General features: G+C 46.7%; 1 protein-coding gene and 1 long non-coding RNA gene across 27 annotated transcripts in view; both read left to right on the forward strand.

Annotated features, from left to right (window-relative positions):
* The window catches only part of KCNMA1 (potassium calcium-activated channel subfamily M alpha 1), a 1,075,276-nt gene that overhangs the window by 625,809 nt on the left and 426,797 nt on the right, over positions 1-22,670 (forward strand). For all 26 annotated transcript variants that reach the window (XM_077259420.1, XM_077259433.1, XM_077259414.1 and 23 more), the window contains exon 6: positions 3,882-3,957. In XM_077259420.1, coding sequence (XP_077115535.1) covers positions 3,882-3,957 — 76 coding nt within the window. The remainder of the gene's footprint in view (positions 1-3,881; positions 3,958-22,670) is intronic.
* Positions 14,173-18,478, forward strand: LOC143768569 (uncharacterized). The gene is made up of 4 exons (XR_013213949.1): positions 14,173-14,654; positions 15,050-16,450; positions 16,514-16,609; positions 17,306-18,478. It is a non-coding gene; the product is annotated as an uncharacterized LOC143768569 (long non-coding RNA).

Here is a 22,670-nt window from a genome sequence, read left to right on the forward strand (position 1 = left end):
TTCCTGAGAATATTGTGTCTGACAGAGGATCCCAGTTTGTTTCCAGGTTCTGGCGATCCTTTTGTGCTAGGATGGGCATTGATTTATCGTTCTCGTCTGCCTTTCATCCTCAGACTAATGGACAAACTGAGCGAACTAATCAGACTCTGGAAGCTTACTTGAGGTGTTTTGTTTCGGCAGATCAGGATGATTGGGTGACCTTCTTGCCGTTGGCTGAGTTTGCCCTAAATAATCGGGCTAGTTCCGCTACTTTGGTTTCGCCATTTTTCTGCAACTCTGGTTTCCATCCTCGTTTTTCCTCGGGACATGTGGAGCCTTCTGACTGTCCTGGAGTAGATTCTGTGGTGGATAGGTTGCAGTAGATCTGGAATCATGTGGTGGACAACTTGAAGTTGTCACAGGAGAAGGCTCAGCGTTTTGCCAACCGCCGCCGCGGTGTGGGTCCCCGACTTCGTGTTGGGGATTTGGTGTGGCTGTCTTCTCGATTTGTTCCTATGAAGGTCTCCTCTCCTAAATTTAAGCCTCGCTTCATCGGTCCTTACAAAATATTGGAAATCCTTAATCCTGTGTCCTTTCGCTTGGATCTTCTGGTTTCGTTTGCCATTCACAACGTGTTCCATAGGTCTTTGTTACGACGCTACGTTGTGCCTGTGGTTCCTTCTGCTGAGCCTCCTGCTCCGGTGTTGGTTGAGGGCGAGTTGGAGTACGTGGTGGAGAAGATCTTGGATTCTCGTCTCTCCAGGCGGAGGCTTCAGTATTTGGTCAAGTGGAAGGGTTATGGTCAGGAGGATAATTCCTGGGTGGTTGCCTCTGATGTGCATGCGGCCGATTTGGTTCGTGCCTTTCACGCTGCTCATCCTGATCGCCCTGGTGGTCTTGGTGAGGGTTCGGTGACCCCTCCTTAAGGGGGGGGTACTGTTGTGAATTAGACTTTTTTGGCTCCCTCTAGTGGTTACTAGTGATATGACTCTGGGATTTCCTTCCCTCTGTCTGCACCCAGCTGGGTCGTTACTTCAGGGGTGTTGCTATATAAACCTCCTGGAACCTTAGTCTAGTGCCTGGCATCGGTGTTATCAGACACATTCTGTTTGCTCCTGTTTGCTGGTCCTGGTTCGTGCTAAATTAAGCTAAGTCTTGCTTCTTTGTTTTTTGGGTTATTTGTTTGCTATCATTTTTTGTCCAGCTTGTACTAAATGTGATTCCTGACCTTGCCGGTAGCTCTAGGGGGCTGGTGTTCTCCCCCCGGGCCGTTAGACGGTTTGGGGGTTCTTGAATTTCCAGTGTGGATATTTTTGATAGGATTTTTTGCTGACCATATAAGTTATCTTTCTATATTCTGCTATTAGCTAGTGGGCCTCTCTTTGCTAAATTCCTAGCTCATTCTTATGTTTGTCTTTTCCTCTTACCTCACCGTTATTATTTGTGGGGGGCTTCTATCCAACTTTTTGGGGTATTTCCTCTGGAGGCAAGAAAGGTCTTTCTTTTCCCTTCTAGGGGTAGTTAGCTCTCTGGCTGGCGCGAGACGTCTAGGATCAACGTAGGAACGTTCCCCGGCTGCTGGTATTTGTGGTGCTAGGATTAGTTATATGGTCAGCCCAGTTACCACTGCCCTATGAGCTGGTTTTCTGAATTTACTGACTTAGCATTATTCCTGAGACCCTCTGCCATTGGGGTCATAACAATGATCATTTTTACCACAAAAAAAATAATTCCCAAAAAATGTCAGGATTTTTTTTTTTCACAATTTCACCGCACATTTTTTCCCGCTTTCAAGTACATTATGTGGTAAAATGAATGGTGTCATTCAAAAGTACAACTCGTCCTGCAAAAAACAAGCCCTCATATGTATATGTGGACAGAAAAATTAAAGTTATGGCTCTGAGAAGAAGGGGAGGAAAAACGGAAACACAAAAATGGAAATTGGCTGTGGGGGTGTAGGGGTTAATTTTTTCTAAAAATAGAGAGGGGCCCCATTAACTGATTCTTGATTTTTAATAGATGGTCAAGGGATCACCTCTTTATTCCACCTACAAACAGAAGCTAATGTGAGTCACTACTCATGGACAAGCCTTGAGGGAGGTCGGGATAGAAAAGAGGTCTGGCGTTAGATGCCATACTCGTCATACGCAGAGGGGCGAGACGAAGGTGTAGTTAGGTCACATTGTGGGGTTAGAATTCCAAGAATGTAGCTGATCAACACAAAAGGTGCTAGGCAAACAAATGGTCAAAAATAAATCCAAGGTCGGGTAACAAAGATGAGAATATTCAGGCCATGTGCACACGTTCAGTATTTTTCGCGTTTTTTTGCGTTTTTTCGCTATAAAAACGTGATAAAAACGCGAAAAAAAACGCTAACATATGCCTCCTATTATTTACAGTGTATTCCGCATTTTTTGTGCAAATGCTGCATTTTTTTCCGCGAAAAAATCGCATTGCGGAAAAAAAAGCAACATGTTCATTAAAATGCGGAATTGCGGGGATTCTGCACACCTAGGAGTGCATTGATCTGCATACTTCCTGCACGGGGCTGTGCCCACCATGCGGGAAGTAAGCAGATCATGTGCGGATGGTACCCAGGGTGGAGGAGAGGAGACTCTCCTCCACGGACTGGGCACCATATAATTGGCCAAAAAAAAAGAATTAAAATAAAAAATAGTCATATACTCACCTTCGATGGCCCCCGGAGTGTCCCCGCCTCTCACCGCTGCATGCTGCCGCTTCGGTTCCTAAAGATGGTGTGGGTCAGGACCTGCGATGACGTCGCTGTCTTGTGATTGGTCACGAGACCGGTCATGTGACCGCTCACGTGACCGCGACGTCATCGAAGGTCCTGAACCACACCATCTAGGAACGGACGCTGCTGACGATATCGGCTGTCTGCAGAGGGTGAGTATAACCATTTTTTTATTTTTTTTATTATTTTTAAACATTCTATCTTTTACTATAGATGCTGCATAAGCAGCATCTATAGTAAAAAGTTGGTCACACTTGTCAAACACTATGTCAGTCAGTCAGTCAGTCAGTCAGTTTTCCAAGTGATGCTACAGATCGCTTGGAAAACTTTAGCAAAAAAAAAATGCAGATTTCTTGCAGAAAATTTCCGGTTTTCTTCAGGAAATTTCTGCAAGAAATCCTGACGTGTGCACATACCCTCAAACTTAGGGCACAGAGAAAATGCACACCTCTTCAGCTAAGCTACAACAAGCACTAATTGGAGGCAGAGAGAAAGCTAAATAGTCAAACAGGAGACACATGAAGGAAACCCCACATGCCCTGGCCCTGATTGGGCAGCTGGACTGCCACTCAACAACACTGACAGCTCAGCATACCTCAGCTTCCGATTGGATGGCTGAGCTGTCCATCACCATACTGACAGCTCCTGCCCTACGTGAGATGGCTGAACAGTCACTCAAAGCGTCCAGATACACTAACAGGAGGAGTCGTGACATAATCCAATGTTATTGGGAAGGAGATGGCAGGAAACAAGCTCCTGATAGCAGGGTAAATTCCTGAACAGTCAATATAAATAGAAGACTTTTTGTAGAGTCTGGGAAATACATTTTTTTAAGGCTTTTGATCTTGAGCCCACTGTAAATAGTGATAATGTTGTCATGACATTATATGGAGATATAACATGTATTGTTAGGAGAAGTTGTGTTGCAAAGTATTTCATTGTTTGTGGTGGTAATAACCAGCAACAGAAAGGGGCCTACTTTATTAATTGAAATGGGTCCCCTTTCTTCTACTGTATGTTCACTCCTGTTTTAGATGGTCCACAAAATGCACAATGATCTTTTAATGTGTAAGTTAGGTTCTTAGTTCACAGACTGTTTGAACTTACTCACAGACGTTAAGTAACCATGACTTATTCTCTCTTCCAGGCCTGAGATTTCTGCGAGCTCTGAGGCTTATCCAGTTTTCTGAAATCTTGCAATTTTTAAACATTCTAAAAACAAGGTAAGTAAGCAAATTAGGGGCTTTAATTACCAGTTACCTGCTAAGTGAATTAACTTCTATTTCCCTTTAGATTGTTCTAAACTATACTATGTCTTTAGAAGATGGGTGAACCTTGAAATTTGTTTTGCAATGTGTGAATGAAGTAACATAATTAAGTAAATGGAGTAAACAAAATTAAATTCCAAGGTCTCATGTGTTAGGAGTCGAGTTCCCGCAGCTGCACAGGGGGAATCTCGAACCATGTCCGCTGCGGTCTCCCATTCTCCTCCAGCCACAGTGGAGCCTGCTCAGCAGAGATGTTGGTCCCAGCGTCTGGCTCAAACTGATACTGTGCGCTTGGTTACTGTTGCCTTTCCAGGCTCTGCCTTTGTAGCCAGTGCTGATCACTAGCGAGCAGGCATTTCAGGGACTATGTCCTGCTTTCCCCATACTGAGCATGCCCATGGGACAACCTCCCATTGGAGGTCGGGGATCACATGCTCAGGTCCTGTAGCAACTCCTATTGGACCATTAGGAAGGTCCTTGAGAGCTACAGCTATAAAAGGTTTTCATGGCCGCACGGCCATGTGCTAGTATAAACTTGATAATGTGTGTACCTGTGTGTGTAGATGAATGTCTGTCGATCGATGAAAGCTTCTTAATCATTCCCATTCCTAGTGGTGATGACTGCTCATGATTGGTGTGAAGCTACCTAGCGCCCGACAGTGCTACCTGCACACTTAGCACACATTTCAGCGTCTATTCGCAGTGCCTGCCTGTGTGGCACCGTGCGCAATCAGTGCACTTTCCTGACAACCGGTCAGTGTAGGGTGGGAACTCCCGCTTGGACTCAGCATCTGACTCAGGGCGTCCTCAGGCACGGGCTCAAAAGTCACTGAGGGTCAGAGCGAGTCCAATCACCTGTTTAGTGGGGGTGATTCATAGGGATCCCACTAGTGTCTTTGAGCTGTACCCTGTGACTGCTAACAGGGCGCAACGTATTTATGGCGACTCTGTGAAGCAACAGAGTTCTCCTCCATTCCACATTCCACGATCATGTGGTGCAGAGTGCTCCACTGTTTCTGAGCACTCTGAAACAGGTCTTTTTAGGACCTCAGGTCACCCATGATACGCCGCTCCAACTGCTGGCATTGACCCAGGGCTCATCCATGGTCAGCCATTTTGCCGTCCACTTATGGACTTTAGCATCTGAGCTGGTGTGGCCGGATAAAGCCCTCATCCCTGTATTTTGGAGGGGGCTGGCTGACCATGTGAAGGACGCTTTGGCCACCAGAGAGATTCCCACCTCACTGGAGGAGCTAATAGCTGTATCAACTCGCATCGACCTTCATTTTAACGAGCAGAGGTTGGGGCGAGCCCAGTGTAGGCAGAGGTTTCGGCTGGCTCCCACCTTCGCCAAACCTCTGGAATCTCCGGTTAAGGCGTCCTTGTCACTTGAGGCTATGAAGGTTTCACGAGCGGAATCTAAGTCCCGGACCGCTCGTGCATTCAAGGTCTGTCATGTTTGCCGGTAGTCAGGACATCTTGCCTCCAGATGTTCCCAGCGGTCGGGAAAACATCAGTGTTTTGTGGTAGTAGGAGGAGGTACACTAGACACAGCGACGTTGTCCTCCAAACTGTCCTTCAAGGGGACAATTACTATAGCCCCATCCACTCTTACAGTAGAGCTTTGCATGGATTCCGGGGCGGAGGGCAATTTTATTCATCTGCCTTTGCCCAGCAACACGCAATACCCCTGGTGATGCGCGCCAAACCTGTGACTGTACGAGTGGTAAACACTGCCCTCACAGATAACACACCAAACCATCCCATTTACTTTATCCATGTCTCCATCTTATCAGGAGATTATCTCCCTGCTAGTCATTCCTGAGGGATTGACGAGGTTCTGTTGGGGATACCATGGCTATGCTACTAGGGTTGAGCGACTTTTATTTTTATAGGATCGGGTCGGGTTTCACGAAACCCGACTTTCTCAAAAGTCGGGTCGAGTGAAATCGGCCGATCCTATAAAAAAGTCGGGGTCGGGGTCGGCCGAAACACGAAACCCAATGCAGTGCAATGGGATACTATGGTTCCCAGGGTCTGAAGGAGAGGAAACTCTCTGGGATCCATATTTAAGTGTAAAATAAAGAATTAAAATAAAAAATATTGATATACTCACCTCTCCGACGCAGCCTGGACATCACCGCTGGTAACCGGCATCTTCCGTTCCTAAGAATGGCGCTTGAAAGACCTTTCGATAACGTCACGGCTTGTGATTGGTCGCGGCGGCCCACGTGACCGCTCAGCGACCAATCACAAGCCGTGACGTAATTTTCAGGTCCTAAATTCCTCATTCTAGGAATTTAGGACATGAGAATTACGTCACCGCTTGTGATTGGTCGCTGAGCGGTCACGTGGGCTGCCGCGACCAATCACAAGCCGTGACGTCATCGAAAGGTCCTTCACGCGCTCATTCTTAAGAAGGAAGGCTGCCGGAAAGAAGCAGGGCGCGTCCGAGGGTGAGTATATACCTAATAGGAATATACTCACCCTCGGCTTCTTTCCGGCAGCCTTCCTTCTTAAGAATGAGCGCGTGAAGGACCTTTCGATGACGTCACGGCTTGTGATTGGTCGCGGCGGCCCACGTGACCGCTCAGCAACCAATCACAAGCCGTGACGTAATTCTCATGTCCTGAATTCCTAGAATGAGGAATTTAGGACCTGAAAATTACGTCACGGCTTGTGATTGGTCGCTGAGCGGTCACGTGGGCCGCCGCGACCAATCACAAGCCGTGACATTATCGAAAGGTCTTTCAAGCGCCATTCTTAGGAATGGAAGATGCCGGTTACCAGCGGCGATGTCCAGGCTGCGTCGGAGAGGTGAGTATATCAATATTTTTTATTTTAATTCTTTATTTTACACTTAAATGTGGATTCCGATACCGATTTCCGATATCGCAAACATATCGGAACTCGGTATCGGAATTCCGATACCAGATTCAGAAGATCGCCGACCTCATGGCCGACCCCACACAGGGGTCGGGTTGGGTTTCATGAAACCCGACTTTGCCAAAAGTCGGCGACTTCTGAAAATGGCCGACCCGTTTCGCTCAACCCTATATGCTACCACTCTCCTCATATAGAGTGGTCTTCAGGGAGAATTCTGGGATGGAGTGAATCTTGTGAGGGTAGATGTCTGAGGGAGTGTGTTCAGGTTGCTACAACTGAAGTACCCGCAGATCTTTCCTCTCTCCCCAAGCACTATTGGCCATATGCGGACGTGTTCTCCAAGAGGGCTGCGGAAACCCTTCCGCCTCACCGCTCCTATGACTGTCCTATTGACCTCTTGCCTGGTGCTGAGCCTCCCCGGGGTCGAGTCTACCCGTTATCTCTCCCGGAAACGGAGGCAATGTCTCAGTACATTCAGGAGAATCTGGCAAGAGGATTCATTAGGGAGTCAGTGTCACCCGCAGGGGTGGGGTTCTACTTTGTGCAGAAGAAGAAAGGAGAATTACATCCATGCATAGATTACAGGGGTCTTAATGCCACCACCGTTAAGAATAAATACCCTCTGCCCTTGATATCTGAGCTCTTCGATAGGTTGCGGGGAGCGAGGGTATTTACTAAGCTTGATCTGTGGGGTGCTTACAACCTGATGCGTATTCTTGAGGGGGACGAATGGAAAACGGCTTTTAACAACCGGGGATGGACACTATGAATACCTGGTGATGCCCTTTGGGCTTTGTAATGCCCCAGCCGTTTTCCAAGACTTTGTAAATGATATCTTCTGGGATATGTTCTCCACCTCGGTTGTAGTCTATCTGGATGATATTCTCATCTACTCTCCAGATATAGACTCCCACCGGAGAGATGTTTGCAAAGTCTTCGACCTCCTACGGGCAAACTCCCTCTATGCCAAGTTGGAGAAGTGTGTGTTTGAGCAGGAGTCTTTGCTGTCATGGTTCCCAATGGCAGGGACATAGGCAAAAACAGGACTAGCTCTAGGAAGATGGAATCTAAGCTGACCGCGATGCTGAACCTCACGCACAACTACCAGTAGCCGGGGAACGTGCCTGCGTTTTATCCCTAGACGTCTCGCACCAGCCGGAGATCTAGCTACCCCTAGTAGAGGAAACACAGACCTGGCTTGCCTCCAGAGAAAACCCCAAAGTGATAGTAGCCCCCAACATATAATGACGGTTAGTTAAGAAGAAAACACATACGTAGTATGAATACAGGTTCAGCAAAGAGATTCCCACTAACTAGATAGCAGAAAATACAAAAGTGGACTTCGCGGTCAACTCAAAACCCTACAAAATACCATCCTGAAATGACTTTAAACTCCGGTATCAACTCATGACACCGGAGTGGTCATTTCAGTTCGCTAGAGCTTCCAGCAGCAAGATTCATATAAATGCACGCTGGACAAAAGGTACAAATGATCCAAATGAACGCTGGACAAAACTTTCACAAAAAGTACAGATGATCCAACTTATCTGAATCAGCAGACTTGGAGCAGGTAGCAAGTAACAGAGGAGCTCTGGTAACATTGATAGCCGGCAAGTAAATGAGTGAGAAGCCAGACTATATAGGAAACTCCCATTTCCTGATGGGAACAGGTGCACTGGGAATAAAAGACAGAAGTCAGCCAGTACCACCAGTAGCCACCAGAGGGAGCCCACAAACAGAATTCACAACAGTACCCCCCCCCTTGAGGAGGGGGCACCGAACCCTCATGAGAACCACCAGGGCAATCTGGATGAGCCCTATGAAAGGCACGAACCAAATCAGAGGCATGAACATCAGAGGCAGTCACCCAAGAATTATCTTCCTGACCGTATCCCTTCCATTTAACCAAATATTGAAGTCTCCATCTGGAAACGCAAGAGTCCAAAATCTTCTCCACAACATACTCCAATTCACCCTGCACCAGCACAGGAGCAGGAGGCTCAACAGAAGGAACAACCGGCACCTCGTACCTCCGCAACAACGACCGATGGAAGACATTATGAATAGTGAAAGATGCTGGTAGGTCCAAACGAAACGATACAGGATTAAGAATCTCCAAAATCTTATAAGGACCTATGAACCGAGGTTTAAACTTAGGAGAAGAGACCTTCATAGGAACAAAACGAGAAGATAACCACACCAAGTCCCCAACACGAAGACGATGACCAACACGACGACGACGATTAGCAAACTGCTGAGTCTTCTCCTGGGACAACTTCAAGTTGTCCACCACATGACTCCAAATCCGGTGCAGTCTATCCACCATCGTGTCCACTCCAGGGCAATCCGAAGATTCCACCTGGCCAGATGAAAAACGAGGGTGAAACCCCGAATTGCAAAAGAAAGGAGAAACCAGAGTGGCAGAACTAGCCCGATTATTGAGGGCAAACTCTGCCAACGGCAAAAAGGCGACCCAGTCATCCTGATCAGCAGACACAAAACACCTCAAATAAGTCTCCAAGGTCTGATTAGTTCGCTCTGTCTGGCCATTCGTCTGAGGGTGGAATGCAGACGAAAAAGACAAATCAATGCCCATCCTGGCACTGAACGCCCGCCAAAATCTAGACACAAATTGGGATCCCCTGTCAGAAACGATGTTTTCCAGAATACCATGTAAACGAACCACGTTCTGAAAAAACAGAGGGACCAACTCAGATGAAGAAGGCAACTTGGGCAAGGGTACCAAATGAACCATTTTAGAAAAACGGTCACACACCACCCAGATGACGGACATTTTCTGAGAAACCGGGAGATCCGAAATAAAGTCCATAGAGATGTGCGTCCAAGGCCTCTTCGGAATAGGCAAGGGCAACAACAATCCACTAGCCCGAGAACAGCAAGGCTTGGCCCGAGCACAAACATCACAAGACTGTACAAAAGTACGCACATCCCGAGACAGGGAAGGCCACCAGAAGGACCTGGCCACCAAATCTCTGGTACCAAAGATTCCAGGGTGGCCTGCCAACGCAGAAGAATGAACTTCCAAAATGACTCTACTGGTCCACTCATCTGGAACAAACAGTCTCCCAGGCGGACAACGATCAGGCCTATCCGCCTGAAACTCCTGCAAAGCACGTCGCAAGTCTGGAGAGACAGCAGACAATATCACCCCATCCTTAAGGATACCCGTAGGCTCAGAATCACCAGGGGAGTCAGGCTCAAAACTCCTAGAAAGGGCATCTGCCTTTAAATTTTTTGGACCTGGCAGATATGAGACCACAAAATTAAACCGATAGAAAAACAACGACCAGCGCGCCTGTCTAGGATTCAGACGCCTGGCAGACTCAAGGTAAATCAGATTCTTGTGATCAGTCAAGACCACCACCTGATGCCTAGCACCCTCAAGCAAATGATGCCACTCCTCAAAGGCCCACTTCATAGCCAAGAGCTCCCGATTACCAACATCATAATTTCGCTCGGCGGGCGAAAATTTTCGAGAAAAGAACGCACATGGTCTCATCACCGAGCAATCGGAACTTCTCTGCGACAAAACCGCCCCCGCTCCGATCTCGGAAGCATCAACTTCGACCTGAAAAGGAAGTGAAACATCAGGCTGGCGCAACACAGGGGCAGAAGAAAAGCGGCGCTTAAGCTCCCGAAAGGCCTCCACAGCAGCCGAGGACCAATTGGCAACATCAGCACCCTTCTTAGTCAAATCCGTTAGAGGCTTAACAACACTTGAAAAACCAGTTATAAATCGACGATAGAAATTAGCAAAGCCCAAGAACTTCTGAAGACTCTTAAGAGAAGTAGGTTGCGTCCAATCACAAATAGCCCGAACCTTGACAGGATCCATCTCAATAGAAGAAGGGGAAAAAATGTACCCCAAAAAAAGAGATCTTCTGAACCCCAAAAATACACTTTGAACCCTTTACAAACAAAGAATTGGCCCGCAAAACCTGAAAAACCTTCCTGACCTGTTGAACATGCGACTCCCAGTCATCAGAAAAAATCAAAATATCATCCAAATACACAATCATAAATTTATCCAGATATTCACGGAAAATATTGTGCACAAAGGACTGAAAGACTGAAGGGGCATTAGAAAGACCAAAAGGCATTACCAAATACTCAAAATGGCCCTCGGGCGTATTAAATGCAGTTTTCCACTCATCTCCCTGCTTTATCCGCACCAAATTATACGCACCCCGAAGATCAATCTTGGAGAACCACCTTGCCCCCTTAATACGAGCAAACAAATCAGTCAACAGTGGCAAAGGATACTGATATTTGACTGTAATCTTATTCAACAGCCGATAATCAATACAAGGCCTCAGGGAACCATCTTTTTTACCCACGAAAAAAAAACCTGCTCCTAAAGGGGATGAGGATGGACGGATATGTCCCTTTTCCAAGGACTCCTTAATATACTCTTGCATAGCAGCATGCTCTGGCACAGACAGATTGAACAAACGACCCTTAGGAAATTTGCTGCCAGGAATCAAATCTATAGCGCAATCACAATCCCTGTGAGGAGGGAGCGAGCTAAGTTTAGGCTCCTCAAAAACATCACAGTAGTCAGACAAAAATGCCAGAACCTCAGAGGGAGTAGATGAAGCAATGGAAACCAAAGGTACTTCCCCATGAGCCCCCTGACATCCCCAGCTTAATACGGACATTGTTTTCCAGTCAAGAACTGGGTTATGAGTTTGTAACCATGGCAATCCAAGTACTAACACATCATGCAAGTTATGCAACACAAGGAATCCAATCACCTCCTGATGGTCTGGAGTCATACACATAGTCACTTGTGTCCAGTATTGAGGTTTATTCCTAGCCAATGGTGTGGAGTCAATACCCTTCAAAGGGATGGGGACTTCCAGAGACTCAAGACTAAACCCACAGCGCCTGGCAAAGGACCAATCCATAAGACTCAGGGCGGCGCCAGAGTCCACATAGGCATTCACGGTAATAGATGATAACGAACAAATCAAAGTCACGGACAAAATAAACTTAGACTGCAAAGTGCTAACTGCAAAAGACTTATCAACCTTTTTTGTGCATTTAGAGCATGCTGATATAACATGAGCAGAATCGCCACAATAGAAGCACAACCCATTTTTACGCCTATAATTCTGCCGTTCACTTCTGGACAGAATTCTATCACATTGCATATTCTCCGGTGCCTGCTCAGAAGACACCGCCAAATGGTGCACAGGTTTGCGCTCCCGTAAACGCCGGTCAATCTGAATAGCCATTGTCATGGACTCATTCAGACCTGTGGGCGCAGGAAACCCCACCATGACATCTTTAACGGCGTCAGAGAGGCCCTCTCTGAAATTCGCCGCCAGGGCGCACTCATTCCACTGAGTAAGCACAGACCACTTTCGAAATTTTTGACAATATATTTCAGCTTCATCATGCCCTTGAGAGAGGGCTATCAAGGCTTTTTCAGCCTGAATCTCCAAATTAGGTTCCTCATAGAGCAACCCCAGTGCCAGAAAAAACGCATCCACATTGAGCAGCGCAGGATCCCCTGGCGCCAATGCAAATGCCCAATTCTGGGGGTCACCCCGCAGCAAGGAAATAACAATCTTAACCTGCTGAGCGGGGTTTCCAGCAGAGTGAGATCTCAGAGAAAGATACAATTTACAATTGTGCTTAAAATTCAAAAAACGAGATCTATCTCCAGAAAAAAACTCTGGTATAGGAATTTTAGGTTCAGACATAGGAGCATGTATGACAAAATCTTGTATATTTTGAACCTTAGAAGCAAGATTATTCAGATTTGAAGCTAAACTCTGGATATCCATTTCTCAGCAGCTGAGATCTGAGCCATTCAGGGATTAAGAGGAGGGAAAAGCAGCAGACTGCAATTATGGCTAGACAGACTTCAGAGTAAAAAAAAAAAAAAAAAAAAAAAGGTGTCAGAACTTCTTTTCCCTCTTTCTTCAGCCAATACTTTTAACACATTTTCGGGCCGGCTATACTGTCATGGTTCCCAATGGCAGGGACATAGGCAAAAACAGGACTAGCTCTAGGAAGATGGAATCTAAGCTGACCGCGATGCTGAACCTCACGCACAACTACCAGTAGCCGGGGAACGTGCCTGTGTTTTATCCCTAGACGTCTCGCACCAGCTGGAGATCTAGCTACCCCTAGTAGAGGAAACACAGACCTGGCTTGCCTCCAGAGAAAACCCCAAAGTGATAGTAGCCCCCAACATATAATGATGGTTAGTTAAGAAGAAAACACATACGTAGTATGAATACAGGTTCAGCAAAGAGAGGCCCACTAACTAGATAGCAGAAAATACAAAAGTGGACTTCGCGGTCAACTCAAAACCCTACAAAATACCATCCTGAAATGACTTTAAACTCCGGTATCAACTCATGACACCGGAGTGGTCATTTCAGTTCGCTAGAGCTTCCAGCAGCAAGATTCATATAAATGCACGCTGGACAAAAGGTACAAATGATCCAAATGAACGCTGGACAAAACTTTCACAAAAAGTACAGATGATCCAACTTATCTGAATCAGCAGACTTGGAGCAGGTAGCAAGTAACAGAGGAGCTCTGGTAACATTGATAGCCGGCAAGTAAATGAGTGAGAAGCCAGACTATATAGGAAACTCCCATTTCCTGATGGGAACAGGTGCACTGGGAATAAAAGACAGAAGTCAGCCAGTACCACCAGTAGCCACCAGAGGGAGCCCACAAACAGAATTCACAACACTTTGCCTTTCCTGGGCTATATCATCTCTGCCCAAAGATTGGCTATGGATCCTGCCAAGCTACAGGCTGTGATGGACTGGCAGGAACCCTATTCTCTCAAAGCAGTGCAGCGCTTTATGGGGTTAATCAACTATTTTCGCCTGTTCATTCCCCACTTCTCAACTTTGGTGGCTCCTCTGGTTGCCCTCACCAAGAAGGGAGCTAATCCCAAATTGTGGGGAGGACTCCAAGGCCTTCCTCTCTATCAAGTCACACTTCACTGGCGCTCCCATTTTACATCGCCCCAATGTTGATAAACCATTTATCATGGAGGTGGATGCCTCTTCCATCGGAGCCGGAGCAGTCCTCTTCCAGAAGGATGCTCAAGGTCAGAAGCATCCTTGCTTCTTTTCCAAGACCTTCACACCGGTGGAGAGGAATTATTCCATCAGGGACAGGGAGCTACTAGCCATGAAGTTGGCCTTTTCGGAGTGGAGACATCTTCTGGAGGGGGCTCGCTACCCCTTCCAAGTATTCACTGACCACAAAAATTTGGTGTATTTACAAACTGCCCAGCGGCTAAACTCTCGCCAGGCCAGATGGTCACTGTTCTTCTCCCGGTTCCACTTTACCCTCCATTTTCTCTCCAGGGAGAACACTCGGGCCGACGCTCTCTTTCGCTCCTTTGTGTCATCATCATCATCATCAGAGGAGCCTCGGCTTATTGTCCCTTCAGAGAGCCAGAGAACTGTGGCTCCAGTTTTGCTAGAGTCTGTGCCCTCAGGCAAGACTTTTATACCATCTAATTTGCGACCGGAGGTTCTCTCTTGGGCTCACTCATCCAGGGTAGTAGGACATTTTGGGACCAAGAGGACATTTGAGCTTCTGGCAAGGATGTACTGGTGGCCGCATATGGCCCATGACGTCAGGGACTATATTCGGGCTTGTGTCTCCTACGCCAAGAATCGGTCTCTTCGGAAAAGGCCTGCTGGGTTACTTTACCCCCTGCCGGTGGCAGACAGGCCCTGGGAGATGGTCGGGATGGACTTAGGGTACCGTCACACAGTGCCATTTTCATCGCTACGACGGCACGATTCGTGACGTTGCAGCGTCGTATGATTATCGCTCCAGCATCGTAGACTGCGGTCACACGTTGCAATACACGGCGCTGGAGCGATAATTTCATGACGTATTTGGGATGTAGAAGCCGTTGGTTACTGTGCGCACATCGTATACAACCTGTGTCACACGATGCAATCATGCCGCCACAGCGGGACACTAGACGACGAAAGAAAGTTTCAAACGATCTGCTACGATGTACGATTCTCAGCGGGGATCCGGATCGCAGTAGCGTGTCAGACACAACGATATCGTAACGATATCGCTAGAACGTCACGAATCGTGCCGTCGTAGCGATGAAAATGGCACTGTGTGACGGTACCCTTAGTGGTGGGCTTAGCCAAGTCTCGTAGCTGCATCGTTATCTGGGTAGTCACCGACCATTTTTTTTAAATGGTGCACTTAGTGCCGCTTCCACGGCTACCTTCTGCACGGGCCTTGGCGGCGCTGTTCATTAAACATGTTTTCCTCCTACATGGCATGTCAGACAAAATTGTCCATGACCGGGGTCCCCAGTTTGCTTCTCACTTCTGGAGAGAGCTCTGTTGTTTACTCAGCATTGAGCTGAATCTCTCTTCTGTGTACCACCCCAAGACGAATAGGTTGGTAGAGAGGGCCAACCAGACTCTAGTCACATACCTGCGACATTTTGTCTCCACCAGGCAGGATGACTGGGCATCCTTGCTGCCATGAGCAGAGTTTGTATTGAACAATGCCGTAGCCGACTCCACCGGGCAGACCCCATTCCTCCTAAACTACGGCCAGCATCCGCGTGTCCCTGTGCCCATGCCCATGTCATCCATCGATTCTAGGGTGGCATACTGGGCGGTGGAGGCACGTGACATTTGGGACCGCACACAGGATGCCATCCGGGCCTCCAAGGAGAGAATGAGGGTTTCTGCCGATGCACATCGGCACCCGGCTCCGACCTTTGCTCCTAGCGACTTAGTGTAGCTCTCCGCCCATAACATCAGGCTGCGAGTTGAGTCCACTAAATTTGCGCCTCGATACATAGGCCCCTTCAAGATCCTGGAACAAGTCAACCCTGTGGTCTATCGGTTGGCCCTTCCTCCACGCCTAGGTATCACTGACACCTTTCATGTGTCCCTCCTAAAACCCATTCACATGTCCCGGTTTTCTGAATCATCTGCTGGGACATCGGGCTCATCCACGGATGATTACGAGGTAAATGCTATTATGGGGTGTAAGGTGGTACGTGGCAAAAAATTCTATCTGGTTGATTGGAAGGGTCATGGCCCAGAGGACAGGACCTGGGAGCCTGTTGAGCACATTCGGGCTCCGCTGCTCATTGCGGCCTTTGAGCGTGGCGAGGCCCAGGGAGGGGGGCCTAGGAGGGGGTAATGTTAGGATTTGAGTTCCCACCGCTGCACAGGGGGAATCTCGAACCATGTCCGCTGTGGTCTCCCATTCTCCTCCAGTCGCAGTGGAGCCTGATCCGGTCCCACTGTCTGGCTCAAGCTGATACTGTGCGCTTGGTTACTGCTGCCTTTCCAGACTCTGCCTTTGTAGCCAGTGCTGATCAGCAGCGAGCAGGCATTTCAGGGACTAAGTCCTGCTTTTCCCATACTGAGCATGCCAACGGGACAACCTCCCATTGGAGGTCGGGGGTCACATGCTCAGGTCCTGTAGCAGTTCCAATTGGACCATTAGGAAGGTCCTTGAGAGCTACAGCTATAAAAGGTTTGCATGGCCGCATGGCCATGCTTTAGTATAAACTTGAAAGAGAGCTACAGCTATAAAAGGTTTGCATGGCCGCATGGCCATGCTTTAGTATAAACTTGAAATTTGTTTTGCAATGTGTGAATGAAGTAACATAATTAAGTAAATGGAGTAAACAAAATTAAATTCCAAGGTCTCATGTGTTAAGGTACCTTCACACGAAACGACTTTGTAACGATATCGCTAGCGATCAGTGACGTTGCAGCGTCCTGGCTAGCGATATCGTTTAGTTTGACACGCAGCAGCGATCAGGATCCTGCTGTGATGTCGCTGGTCGCTGAATAAAGTCCAGAACTTTATTTGGTCGTCCGATCGCCGTGTATCGTTGTGTTTGAAAGCAAAAGCAACGATACCAGCGATATTTTACACTGGTAACCAGGGTAAACATCGGGTTACCAAGCGCAGGGCCGCGCTTAGTAACCCGATGTTTACCCTGGTTACCAGCGTAAAAGTTAAAAAAACAAACAGTACATGCTCACCTGCGCGTCCCCCAGCGTCTGCTTCCTGACACTTACTGAGCACCAGCCCTAAAGTGAAAGTGAAAGCACAGCGGTGACGTCACCGCTCTGCTGTTAGGGCCGGAGCTCAGTCAGTGTCAGGAAGCAGATGCTGGGGGACGCGCATGTGAGCATGTACTGTTTTTTTTTTTTTACTTTTACGCTGGTAACCATCGGGTTACTAAGCGCGGCCCTGCACTTAGCAACCCAATGTTTACCCGGGAACCTCGGCATCATTGGTCGCTGGAGAGTGGTCTGTGTGACAGCTCCCCAGCGATCAAACAGCGACGCTGCAGCGATCGGCATCGTTGTCGCTACAGCGTCGCTTCGTGTGAAGGTACCTTTAGGAGTTGAGTTCCCGCAGCTGCACAGGGGGAATCTCGAACCATGTCTGCTGCGGTCTCCCATTCTCCTCCAGCCACAGTGGAGCCTGCTCAGCAGAGATGTTGGTCCCAGCGTCTGGCTCAAACTGATACTGTGCGCTTGGTTACTGTTGCCTTTCCAGGCTCTGCCTTTGTAGCCAGTGCTGATCACTAGCGAGCAGGCGTTTCAGGGACTATGTCCTGCTTTCCCCATACTGAGCATGCCCATGGGATGACCTCCCATTGGAGGTCGGGGATCACATGCTCAGGTCCTGTAGCAACTCCTATTGGACCATTAGGAAGGTCCTTGAGAGCTACAGCTATAAAAGGTTTTCATGGCCGCACGGCCATGTGCTAGTATAAACTTGATAACGTGTGTACCTGTGGGTGTAGATGAATGTCTGTCGGTGGATGAAAGCTCCTTAATCATTCCCATTCCTAGTGATGATGACTGCTCGCGAATGGTGGAAGCTGCCTAGCGCCCGACAGTGCTACCTGCACACTTAGCACACGTTTCAGCATCTATTCGCAGTGCCCGCCTGTACGGCACCGTGCACAATCAGTGCGCTTTCCTGACAGCCGGTCAGTGTAGGGTGGGAACTCCCGCTTGTACTCAGCATCTGACTCAGGGCTTCCTCAGACGCGAGCTCAAAAGCCACTGAGGGTTAGAGAGAGTCCAATCACCAGTTTAGTGGGGGTGATTCATAGGGATCCCACTAGTGTCTTTCAGCTGCACCCTGTGACTGCTAACAGGGCGCAGTGTATTTACGGTGACTCTGTGAAGCAACAGAGTTCGCTTCCATTCACACTGGGTGAGGTCTAACCCACGTGTGTAAGCAAGCGTCCATCCGCCATTACTCAGCTGCAAGTGTCATCTCTGCATGGTGGACCCCGGACTGCGAAAGCACCTTATATTCTTATTATTTCATGTGTTCCTCCAGTTCTAACATTATACTAGCGCCAGGATCTGGCTAGTAATGGGGAATGAACAGCGACTGCAGCAGTACATCCAGCAGCTGGAGGGCAGGTTGGCGGCTCTCGAGCGTACAACCTCAGCTGTGGATGTTACCGCAGTAGCTGTTCAGGCTGCTAGCGTGGCTGCAGCAAGCTTGTCCACTGCCACCCCTGTTCCGACCTTATCTCGCCTCCCACTGCCAGATAAATTTAAAAAAAAAAAATGCACAATATGCTCAATTATTAGACAATTTACATTTTTTAGGATTAATGTTATTAATGGACAATTCCAGGGTTGTCCATCAGGCCAAAAAATTAGTAATCCTGAAACCTGAATATTTAAGAAAGTAAAAGGGAGGTTTTATCTTTCTTAGTTGCCCAATAATTTTGCACACTTAGATATTATCCTTTTAGTGTGCAGACTTATTATGCAGCTAAATGAAAAACCATCTCCATCTCAGATGCTTCAATTGTTATTTCACAAAAAAAATGTTCATGACCAATATAGCCAGCTTTCTCTTCAATAACAGTCAGACTTCATGGGTGGAAAGCTTATGTTAGTTTCTTATCAACCATAGCCCCCATACACTGTTCAGAGAGGTGCCTGTTTTTGTTCACAGTAAAGCTCCCATTTAAGAAGGACCCACAAGTTCTCACAAGGGTTTAAAACAGGTGAGGAAGGGGACATATCATTATTCTTTCACCTTTAAGACCTTTACTGGCAGTCAAGCAGTGGAGACTTCAATGATTTGATGAAGCATTGCCCTGCAGAAAATTCATGGTTTCCTTGAAAGATGCAAACAGTTTTTCTCTACAACTACTTGAAGAAAGTGGATTCTAAAAATTGGCAGTAGATTTATCTTCAGCCTAAAAAGCTCCAACTAGCTCATCTTTAATAATACCAGCCTATGGTAATACTCCATCTCCACCTTGCTGGCATCTGACAACTGGAGGTCTGTGCCCTTTACTGATGCAGCCATGGGCCCATCCATTTGGTCGATCAAGAGTCTTAAGATACTTTTTGGCCCCGACTTTACGTTTCCCTTTTCCACTTCTGTGTCTTGCTCAGTGGTGTTCTGGTTTCAGCCCACCTTACCTGGGCCATGTCTCTGAGCACCGAACACCTTGTACTTCTGGTCTCTCCAGGGAGGTTGCAGCTATGGAATATGACAGCACTGGAAGATAATGGCTTCCTGGTCACTTCACGTTTTATTCTTCTCATATCTTTGGCAGTTATTATGTGTCTTTTTTATGACTCTGTTGACTTTTTGCAACAAAGTTTTGATGGTTCTTTGATCATGCCCCAATACCTTAACAATTTCAAGAGTGTTGCATCCTCCGTAAGACTTGAAACAACTTGTGACTATTCAGAGTCAGATAAGTCCCTTTTTTGGTCCATTTTGCCTGAGGAAAACAAGCTGCCTATTAATTCTGCACACTTTGATAAGGGGTGTTTTATCCTTAGGCCTTGCCCTCCTCATTACACAAATACACATCACCTGATCTGCTTCATCCAATCAGCATTAGGTTTATACCTCTTGGAGTTGGAAAATCTGCATAAAAATGTTGATATGGTCAAAATACTCACTTGCCATATAATACACACAGAGTATGCTTATAAATATATAGTTATCATTGTTTCTGCTACAACTAAGACCAAATATTGCTAGCATACAGTGTTTAAATATTACCTACATACTGCTACAAAACAAAACTGCATTATTCAAAGATATTAATATATCATTGTTAAGTGCATCATTACCATATGGGGCAGATTCAAAAGCTAAGCTTCATTCAGTGTGGGTACTGACTGTGTTCGGCTCCCGAGAGTAAGGGCTCATACCCATATGTGTGGAAAAAAGGTCCGATATCAGGACCGAAAAAACAGACGAGTGTCATGCAAGTACAACGCGATTTTTCTCATAGCATCTGTATGACATCCGTATGACATGCATATGCAATGCGTTTTTTTTCTCCAACTCTTTTTCTCCAATCATTTACAGGACTATTTACAGTGCTTTATGGCACAGAATGGTAAGGTATCTGTAAAAATGTACGGCATGCGGATGGTCCGTATGCTGTGCAATTTTTTTTTCTCGCATCCATTGACTTGCATTGGTGAGTCTCATCCGAGATAGGCAGCAATCGCAGCGTGCTGCGATTCTCGGTCCGATTTCAGCTGAGAAAAAAAATCGTAGATGAGTTGTAACCCAAATGAGTATGAGCCCTAACTGTTGATATTGGAGCTAGCTCATATCACAACAGTTTAACCTCTCAGTTGCTTGCTGAAGGTTCAGAATGGTGGGCAGGTCAATTCTGATAGTCATACCAGCCCCTCATAAAAAGATTATGGGGTGCTGATATATTTTTGTGCTAGCCAAGGACCTATTGTAGGCCTGTTTGTTTCCCATTTTACTACTGCTATGAAACACACGCTCATAGGAGAACACAAAGTATGCAATTGACTGTATTGCATTGTGTTTTATAGGCTTTACAGCAAGTAATTAATAATAAAAGATGTAAGAAAAAACAAGATACAGAAAAGAACAAATAATTTACTCCACTTTATCGAGATGGCAAATATAAAAAAAAAATAAAAAAAATACATATTTGATATCATGTGATTGTCTGAATTAATAAAACATACACATATTTAGCCCATACACTAAATCTGACATAGCAAAATTACAGAATTGATGTCTTTTTGCTATATTACCTCCTTTAAAAATAGCTTCCCCCCCAAAACAAAGGAAAATCATCACTCTATTTTTTCAATTTAAAAATTAAAAAATAATTATAGCTCTCAAAATATGAAAACTGAAGCCAAGTTTTTTTTTTTTGCATATTTTTTGCAAGTTTTTTTTAGGTAGCAAATAGTGATGAGCGAGCATGTTCGCCACTACTCGGTATTTGCCCCAGCATCTCACTACTCGAGATGCTCGGAGCTCGCTGAGTATTTCCGGGGTTGCTCAGCGGGAGTTCGGGTCCCTGCCCTGCATGTTTGGCACCCTTGAGAGAGCCAATGAACATGCAGGGATTGTCTGTCACACACTGTAATGCCGCAGCCATGTTGGTTGTGGCATTACAGCGATTGGCTGGCCACAGACCGTCATCAGGTCTATATCAGACCTGGCACTGCCATGCTCGTCACAGTGTACTCCAGAATCAGGCAGTTTAGGGAGAGTTGCTGCTGAGCTAGGGAGAGATTTGTATGTGTCTTAGTGTAGGTATACCACAATATATTAAACATATGTCCATCTCAACTAACAGTCCTTCTGAGGACTAATCCAGCTGCATAGATATCAGTGCTAGGCAGGCAGGCAGTGTATGTGGCAGACTGCAGTGCTTATAGCAAGAGGGTCCATTTCAGTTCTGTCTGCTGCTGCTTTGACAGATATCTCTAAACATAGCCCAAGGTATCAGGGGCCAGGAATATTTTTTTTCAATCTTAATCCTGATTATTTGCTTAAAAAGCAATCCAGAGAACACCGTTTTTCTGCTCCATTTGCTTGTTGGCACTGCAGAATACAGCCAAATCCTTTCCATATTACAGTGATAAAAATCCATCTATTTAAAACTGTGGTTTGTCTGTTACATGGATCACATAAAATTGCACTCAAAGTTCTGCCATTTCTGGCCTCCATTTAAATTTTGTTGCAGTGTGCAGAAGTTATTGACACCAGTTTGCTGGTAAAAATAGTTACCTATAGGCCAGCTATTTAAAACTGTGGTTTGTCTGTCACATGGATCACATATAAGTTTGCTCGAAATCCAGCCATTTATAGTGAACGTTTGAAATATTGTCCTCCATTTAAAATGGGCAAGGCACATGGCAAGGGACAAGGGAAATGGACATGATGGTGATGGTGCATGCAGAGGCCGAGACTGTGGGCAAGCTGAAATTGTGCCACAACAAACACCCACATCTTCTCGCACGACCTTCCTGTCCCTATTACTAGGGGACCGCAGCACTCTACTATTGAACCAAGAGCAGCGTCAAAAGTTTGTTGGTTGGATAGCAGATAATGCTTCCAGTCACTTTGCTACCACCACCACCACCCTGTCTTCCACACGGTCAAGTCTCAGTAGCTGTGAGTCTGGACTGCATATTCCTCACCCTGATCCTCCTTCCTCCCACCATGCCGAGTGCCCGGAGACAACTGATCCCACACTTGAACACCCCAAAGAGCTGTTCACTTTTCCATTTATAGATTCGGGCCTCTCGCCTGGTCCACTTGAAGCGGGGCAATAGGAGATCACATGTAGCAATGCCCAAATATTTGAGCAGCCATGTTCATACGAAGTCGACTGTGGGAAAGTGTCACAAGATGAGACACAGAGACACAATTACCAGAAAGTCAGGAGGAGGACCAGGTTGCAAAATGGAAGACGAGAT

The sequence above is a fragment of the Ranitomeya variabilis genome, chromosome 4 (assembly GCF_051348905.1).
Source record: "Ranitomeya variabilis isolate aRanVar5 chromosome 4, aRanVar5.hap1, whole genome shotgun sequence".
In the NCBI taxonomy this organism is placed as follows: domain Eukaryota; kingdom Metazoa; phylum Chordata; class Amphibia; order Anura; family Dendrobatidae; genus Ranitomeya; species Ranitomeya variabilis.